The sequence below is a fragment of the Choloepus didactylus genome, chromosome 2 (genome assembly GCF_015220235.1).
Source record: "Choloepus didactylus isolate mChoDid1 chromosome 2, mChoDid1.pri, whole genome shotgun sequence".
Taxonomy (NCBI): Eukaryota; Metazoa; Chordata; class Mammalia; order Pilosa; family Megalonychidae; genus Choloepus; species Choloepus didactylus.
In genome coordinates, this window is record NC_051308.1 from 25384852 (window position 1) to 25393686 (window position 8835).

Here is an 8835-nt window from a genome sequence, read left to right on the forward strand (position 1 = left end):
TTTAATATAAGGGTTTTTTTTGTTTTTTTTTTTGTTTTTTTTAAAGTTTAAACATAAGCCTTAAAGATGTTTTGTTTTCCACTGATCATTGTTACCAGGACCTAGAAACAGTTTCAGCTGAGGGAGTTTCTCATGGTCCTATCCTCACAAATGCTTCACCTCTAAACCTATAGGTGGTTCTTTGAAGCATCACAAAATTTGTCATGACCAATTAATAGTTTCACACTTCTTCACCTTGATAAGCTTGAATTTCAGGTTTATATTCATTCCAGTGTTGCTTTCCATCTTTATGAACAACCTGCTGAATAAGCAGGTTGGATGGTGCAATATGACTAGGTATGCAATATCTTTGAGTCTTATATTCTTAGAAATTTAGAACCGTAATGCCCTGTCTATCTGTAAGTAAGACATCTGGCTTCCCTAACCTTCTGGACACAGCTGTGAACCCTGAAGTTTGGGAGGGAAAAAACCCTGTGGCAGCTGAAATTACTGCCACAAGTCCAGGAACTCTACTCAGATTCTTATTCCTCTAATTTGAGGCATCGTATACATTAGCTTATTTATCTGGTCTTCCTCTCTAGAGAAGATAGAAATTATTAAAAAGAGGTATAGCACCTCTGCTTAGGGCAAGCATGCTGACACTAATGAGAAGTGATAACAACCTGACATCCTAGGAAGAAACAGAAAATGTAAAAGCTGACATGAAGCCAGCAAAGTACAATCTGGGGTCAAGACATGGATAAGCTGCCTTATATATCTTAGGAGGCATCAAGGGGACGCACATTGCAATAATGGTTTGGACAATAGTAAGCAAGAGTCACCTGTATTAGTTAAATATTGTTCTGTTTATTTAAGAAAGAGAAGAGTTTAATTTGTTTCAAAAAGACTTTATTCAAAGATTAGTCCTTGAAGAGAACAAGATTCTGTTATCTGGGAATCTCACATTCATGAAACACCCATTCTGCCCATCTCAGTGAAATTTTGCTTTTGTTCAAAAAATGTTTTGCTCAAATTAGTTACCTCCTCTGCTTGCCAAACCTAATTCCATATGTATTTTGGTTATTTCCCATAACTAGACTCTCCCTCAAGAGATTAAGAATGTCTTTGATTACTCTTGGTCCTCCATTTAAAGAGTAAGAGCATACCTCCGCGATTTATTCAGCATAGTTTTGTTTCCGAAGTTTCATTGGCAATAACAGCTATAAAAATAACAGCTATAACAGCAAAGTATTAACAAAAATATCAAATTTCATAGCTGTTATATACCATTTATTATCCCTTTCTTCCATCTGAAAGATAATGCTACATTTCTTGTTTTCTAGTTTCTTCTTTCTGTGGACTGAAATCCCTAAAAGTGATGAATGAAGAATTTCTTTTCATTATTATATGATTTGGTTTTATTCAATTTTTCTTTCTGTTCTCTAGATTGTCCATTGGAAGTTAGTTGCTCAACTGTTAAAATAAGCCTGCTAAACATTTCATTCTAAAATTTTTATTTCCCTTTTTAGTCTTCTAATTAGGTGAAATCTTAATTAACAAATGCCCTAGAAATCTCCTGTCTGTGAATTCAGTCACATTAAATGAATGTATCTTCATGAATCTTGCAAGAGAACTAGGTCTTTGTGCAAAGTCCATGGACTCCCAAACTGGAGTTTAAAATCAAGTGTTGGCAAAATTTTAAAGCCTGTGGACTATCTTTTTCAACCCAGCCATGGTTTCCTCTGTCAGTCTACCTTTCTGTCTTCTTGATGACTGCTTTCTCTCATTATAAATGAAGTATTATCCTTTCTTTTACTTCCCTTCCTCCTTCCAAACAGGTCATATTGGTCATTTTTATTTATTATTTGAAATATCACCTCCACCATGCCTTTTCATTTAAAACCTTTAATGTCTAGTTGTTAAATGAACATCTTTTTCCTACTTAGTTTAAGAAATTTTAGGCATCACTGAATGAGGGTGAGACATGAGGGAAAGAGGATCGAAAATGTACAAATAGTTACTCAACATGTCTAAAATTGTAGCTGACAAAATCCTCCACATTTGCCCAAATGAAGAGCCCAATGAAAGCTCACTAATGCTGACAGCTGGCTCAGGCCCTCTCCATCCCAACTTCTTTCTCATTATTTTTCTTATTTCTGTCAACTCTGGAAGCATATCTGACCTCCAGAGACACATTCTTTTTCCTGCCTAAAGTGTGGAAAAACTTCCTGTCGTCAGTTTTGTTGAAATAAAATTGGCATTTTGAAGAAGTAGCATTTTCTAGGAAGCAAAGAACTGGGACTCACAAAGTGCTGGAGTGAGCAAGTTTACTTAGTTTGAATCTGTTTTCTGAGTTTTTATATCGTTAAAGTAGCAAGGGGTGAGAAAGCCTTGTTGACTAAGAGGTCAGTCTGGCTGCCCTTCCAGGGCTTCAGAAAGTGTTAACACCTTGAAGGGACCTGCAGGGTCCGGGTCACTGTTTCTCAAAGTGTTACCCACAGGCCACCTACATGAGAGTCTCCTGGCTGCTGATAATAAATGCATCCCAAAAGGAAAAAAATCAGAATATATAAAAGGGGGGCCCTGGAGAGCTGCATTTTAACAAATTCTCTATGATTCCTTTGCTCCCAAATTTGAGGAGCAGCTGTTCAAGATTTTGGTACTCAGTTTTCCAGCTTCCAAATTATTTGTGTGTATCCAGAAGTGGTCAAGATTAGGTGACTGATTCAGCCTAATCTTGTGCATCAGATTCTGATGCATAAGCCAGACTGACAGTTTGAACTTTAGCCTCTAGTAACATGGAGATCATGTAGCATCAGGAGGTAGATCTTACAGTTCTCTCAGTTTACGAAAATGTTCTTTGACTCTCAGTCTTTGCATATATTATTCTGTACATAATGGTCTCCTTTCACCCTTAATCCCACTTTCCCCTCCCAAGAAAAGTATGCAAAAATCATATTTATCTTTTAAAGAAGGCTCACCTGCTCCAGAAAGATTTCTATAACCCCAACCCCCCAATCCTAGGAGCCTCCTCTAGGACATAGCTGTACTTTATACAAACCTAAGCTTTATTGTAACTTACTTGCTTAAATGTGTATCTCTCCTTTAAGTGTTTGAATTTAATTGTCTTTTTAAAATTGAGCCAAGCCTAGTGCCTGATCTGAAGTCATTGCTCCATAAATGGTTGTCAAATGAATGGATGTACAAAAAGGTCCTGTGGGACCTTCTTGACAAATATTCTTTTTAGTTTTTGTCATCTCTGCCATAGGAATGGTGGAATTTGTTTTTGTGTAAAATTAAATATGTTTGCATTAGACTCAGCTTCCTGAGATTCTCACAAAAATATGTTTTGGAAACAAAATAAATAGGATAGTGAGGAAATTAAGATGCGTTGGGGATCTAAATACTTGCAAAGTACATTTTTTAAATGCCACAAAATGCTTTAAAGAACTCAAAGTAAATTTAAGAGGGGATCTACTGGATTTTGGCTAAGTGCTGAAAAAAAAATTTCCTTAATTCCCTGTCCAAATACTTCAACTTAAATTTACTGGTAGCTATTTCAGAGGAAAATATGAGCTCTGCAATCATTAGTTTGTTATAAAGAAAATTTTTTTTATTCAACTGTTTAGAGGAAGGATTAAAGGCAATTTATGGCTTGGGTAGAAAGTAATAAAAGTAGTAACAATGGACAGTCTTCTAAATTGTGATCATTTTCTGGAATTGCTAGTAACATCAACTCTAGCAGGCATTTTATGTCCAAAAGGAATTACTTTCATTTGTCACACTTTAATGTAAACTTTATCATCAATCTTGTAGCCTTTATACTGGATTATTTGTTTAATTCAGTTGTTTAAAAGCAGGGTTTCATTCAGTTGTATATGAGATGAATTCTATCATTAGGTCTTTTGCCACAGGGTTCAAGCAATGTATTTATAATTCATTTCCTTCAGGAAATTAGGCTTCAAGATCTACATGGAAGGTTTTTTATTGAGATCAAGTCACAGATTTTCTAGTTTCTCCAAAAATACTCCATTTTTAATTCCCAAGGAAAAATCACAATAATAAGAAAATCAATTAATATGATAGGTTAATTTCCTTCTTACAATACCCCTTCTTATTAATAGAATCCAATCTTACAGATTTCTTATTATTTGTTTAAATAAAATAACCATAACATCGTCTAGTATTTTACAATTTATAAAGCACTTTAAAAATAAACTTTTATTTGATATTTGCAACAATTCTATGCAACAGTAATAGTAAGAGTTTTATATCTTATTGAGCCCTTTTCCTACTAAGGAATCTCATGGTTCAATGGCAATTAGCAGACCCCAAGTTAAATGCAAGACTTATCTCTAAATAGCATTCTCTTTTATTTATACCTTGGTAAATTCAATATTATTTCCCCTGGAATGTGTGTTTAAATAGAAACCCTATAAGTGTTTAAATGTTGTTCTTGCTCACTGTCCATTCTGTTATCAATTAAATGATGATTGGTTACCATGCTCGATGAAGCTCAAATTTTAAAAACTTTCCAAGTATTGATTGTAACTGACTTTTATGTTTAAATGTGATGTGGAAAATGAATCTGAAATAATTCTAAACAAGCATGTCAATTTTTATGATATAGTTTATTTAATTATTGTAATGCTTCTCATTTATGTAACAGTGCCAATCCCAGTACCCTCACATGAAAACGAGAAGAATGTCTTTACATTTTGTACAGAAGACTCCTTTAATGATAGGATGGATTGTAGGTACCCTCTGCCCAACAATATGAATATTTCATTCAGTCTTCCTTTGATTTTAAGTTAAGAGCCATACATGAATTAGCCTCTAGCTTTAACATTCTGTGTTTTTAAACCAAATGTCAGATAACACTCCTGTGTATATGGAATTATTTTCTCCAATATTTAAATATCCATTGAGTTGAGGTTTGCTCCCTTAATAAAGCATTTTGCGATAATCTATCTGATTTTTGCAATTAAATACATGTGTTTTCTCCCCCTTCAGAGTTAAAGAAGCTGAAGAGGTGTGTAGGCAGAAAAAGGGAAAATCACTTTATAAAATAAAACCAAGACATGATTCTGGAATTGTGAGTATTTAACTTTCTTTTTCTTAATATGTGATTTTTATTTTTACCATTAAACACTGTTTTCAGAATATATACAGACTCATATAATAGCATTTTAATTATTTTCCTCTTATGTGTGAATCAGTAATGAACTTCTGACTTAAAAGGCCTCCTTTTCCTTATGCCCTCTATCAAGCCCAGAGGATAAGAGAATATTAAGATTCAGTATTCAATACTTCAGATAAATTCACTAAAGGTGTGCATATATGTGGGTATGTATTTTGTGGGCAGGGGAGATAATTTTTCATTTTCTTCCTTACACATGGATCACAGGAGAGGGCTGCATTTAGACCCATAATGGAAATTATTGGATTTGCTTCACTGGGGTCTGAAACTTGATGGAAAATGCCAAGTGCAATGTTGCCCTTTGTCAAGGGTCCTCAGAATTGGTTCATAGCCATAAATGGCTATAAAGTGTGACTGCTTCACTGCTGTTAGACGGTAGATTGAGTTTATCAAGTTAATCTAAGTTTCCTCCTTGTCCATCTTCTCCTTAAAAACAAAATGCCAAGACATATACACCCTAGTAGGGAAGGGTTTGGTTAAAATGACTAGCTTTTCCTTGTGATAATATAGAAATTTTGCATAGATTATCAGTTGGTACCATAGTTTTAGTAAATGGTGCTGTTTCAATGAAAAGTTTGGTTAGGCCTTAGAATGGGAGCATTCAATTGGATTAATCTAACATAGTCTAAATGAAAAAGATATTAAAGTATTCCAAATTGAGATATGATTAATAGCCCTATTAGAGAAAGTTAGGAATTATAACTTCATTTAAAAGGTATTTTCCCTTCAGCTTTTCTATATCAAAGTTAATTTTATCTAATAGCAAGAACTTACATCATGGCTTAGTTTATTTTCTGTTCTTTTTTTAATTAAAGTACAATTATTAAAGTATATTAGAATGAGGAGAAATAATTATTTATTAGTCAACCTCAGTCATGCTATTGTAAGGATAAAAGAGAATTATAATACATTATCCATGAAATGAAGCAGCTGATTCAATTTTCATATTTATGTTTATGTAAATGGAATGGAGATTGAGAAAGGTGACTTTCTCTTTCCCATGGGTAGAAGTCTTAAAAACTTATTTTTTTCCTCAAAAATATTTGGCAATTTGTCTCGGTGAAAATTTGGAAAGATACAACAGATTCTACTTAATATTCCCCCCTTATGTGCTAGTGGATATTTAGAACCATTTTCCAGAGAATATGATCCAAATAAAAAGGTCTTGTTTGGACTACTCTAAACTCCATGCATTTTTTTCAAGTTCTTCTGTCTGACTATAACTCTTATCTGGCATGTTTATTTCCAGAAAGCAAAGATAAGCATGAAAACCTGAACAATGAAAAGCAGAATGAAAAAGTCTTTGCAACTTCCTCCAAAAATTCAGCTAACTTGAGGGCGGGAAGGAAAGTACATCATTCTGATCATTTTCTTCTTGATCTCTTGTATAATCTTTGTGTTTTGTAGAAAATTCACTGATTGTTGAATTTTATTATACACTCATTTAAAAAATACAAAAGCCGTAGACCAGTGGAGAATTTGACACTTTTCCTTTTTGTAAAAGTTTATGGTATTATACCGATAGACCAAAACAGCATGTATAAGAGGCAGTATCTGCATTACTTCTGAACATGCTAAACATAAAACTGAAAATTACTTTTGTGAAAATAGTCCTGTCACAGAAAACACTTTCCTTTCTACTGACAACCAGTACTCCACATCACTGCATTTAGATTTATGAGTAAAATGTTATTTCTGGTGAATTGTATCAGTTTCATGTCTACCTATAAAGTCTCCATTTTAAAGTTTAAGTACCATTTATATAACATAATCAATGCTTTCACAACTCTTGGGTTGTTCTCCCTAACTAAATAATTGTGAAAGATTATCATAGTTTCTTTTACTGAAGTCAGATAACGAATAGAAAAAATATAGCAGAAGTGAAACCCTTTCCTAATAAATTATTTAATATAGGCAGGAATCAGTTTTAAGTTCAATGAGGGTTCTTATCAGAATATGTCCCTTTTGACCCTTATAAAAAGCTAATTGCATAAGAGGTAAAGTAGTTATAAGTGTGCCTATCTAAACTTTTCCTATTGTTCTTCACAAAGAAAAATGGCCCAGTATTTTAAAGGAATTTAAATAAATATTGCTCATAAAATTGCCCAACTTGACCTATTGTTGATAAAATAATATGTAAGTTTGTGGGCAACTTGACATCAGCTGAGAACTCGTTAGTTAAATATAGCTGCCTGAGTATTTTGACATGATTTAGGCTGAACAAGGGAGCAAAGGAAATACCCTTGCTTTTTACATGTTATGGCAGGTGATTAAAAGCTGTAAAACGAGAATGCAATGATTCATTATGAAGAGTCTAGAAAAGGACTTCATTTTATTTTGCTTTGAGAAAAAAAGTAAATCTCCCATTCCTTCTAAGAGTACTTTAATGTCAGCTCATGAGGCACTCTGGTGGTTTTGTCTAACAGTAAGTTTTTAAAATTACTTTTAATTATGTTTGTTGGGAGTTATGGTTATGCATAAAGGAGAGAATTTATTGCTATTGTTTCAAAAAAACACAATGTTTTGGATCATAACCATGTTTGTATTTATGTAAAGAATATGGTCTCTTTTTAGTTTGTGGTTTAAGTGCAAAGAAACAGTAGTGGTTATTTTGTTGTTGTTTTGTAGTCTTCCCATCCCCTCAGTCCCTCCAATATGTATATTACCATTCTTCAATGAAATAATAGGGCATTTAACAAAGATCGCTATGTGCAATACTGTATTTAGTGTTTCTATTTCAATTTTTCTAGAATGTTAATTTATATGAAAATAAAATGAATAATAAAAGAGTTGTGTGCCTGTTGGTGCATATTGCCTAGGGATACTTGCAAAATACAACCATCAAATTTAATACCAGGGTAAAAAAGAGAAAAATAAATCCGACTATCTGTACTCTAAGATTTTTTAAAGTTCCTTATAACAGGTTTAACAGTTGTTAGTGTTTAGATATTTAATGAATGCTTATTTTTAGGAAATGAAAGAATCATTCTGCCACCTCAAAATATATTTTGAGAAAAGTTGAAATTTTTCTTATGCAATTGTAAGGATGAGTATTATACATCTGTGAGCTCCAATATTCTAACATAGGAGAAATCTTGTTTTCTAAAATTCAGAAATTGATGGGAAAATTCATTTGATACAGACTAACTACAGACTAAGTGGTGAAAGCTCTTAGAAGATGATTAGGCGAAGATAAAAGGTATGATATGAGGAGATGGATACAAGAAAGGAAATGTAAGAAGTTAAAACTATGCATGGTGCTAATGCAGAAGTATGAAAAAAGGTTTCTTTGTCTTCATAAATAAGTTTCGGATTTAGGTCTGTTTGAATTTTTGCAATATAAACACTTTCATCACCTGATCTTTGGTTAATCGTCTACTTTTTGTCCAGGCATGTGCTAATAACTGCACATTCAAAAAGGAAAAGAACTGAATGTCCTCAAAGAATTTAATATCAAGTAGAAGAAACAGAAATGTAAAGCAATGATTACAATTCATTGTGATATGCAATTCAAAAAGTACGAGAAGCTGAATTGAGAAGGATGAGTAGGAGTTGAGAAGCTGAATTGAGAAGGATGAGTAGGAGTTGGGCAAGTGAAGGGGAGGAGAGAAATGTGCAAATGGGGATACAGTGCTCAAAGGCACACAGTGGGAATC

General features: G+C 33.4%; 1 protein-coding gene across 1 annotated transcript in view; it reads left to right on the forward strand.

The window, feature by feature from the left end:
• The window catches only part of FMN2 (formin 2), a 408121-nt gene extending 399621 nt beyond the window's left edge, over positions 1 to 8500 (forward strand). The window contains exons 17-18 of the mRNA XM_037821962.1: positions 4993 to 5074; positions 6429 to 8500. Coding sequence (XP_037677890.1) covers positions 4993 to 5074; positions 6429 to 6455 — 109 coding nt within the window. The 3' untranslated portion in view covers positions 6456 to 8500. The remainder of the gene's footprint in view (positions 1 to 4992; positions 5075 to 6428) is intronic.
• Positions 8501 to 8835: the final 335 nt, after the last annotated feature.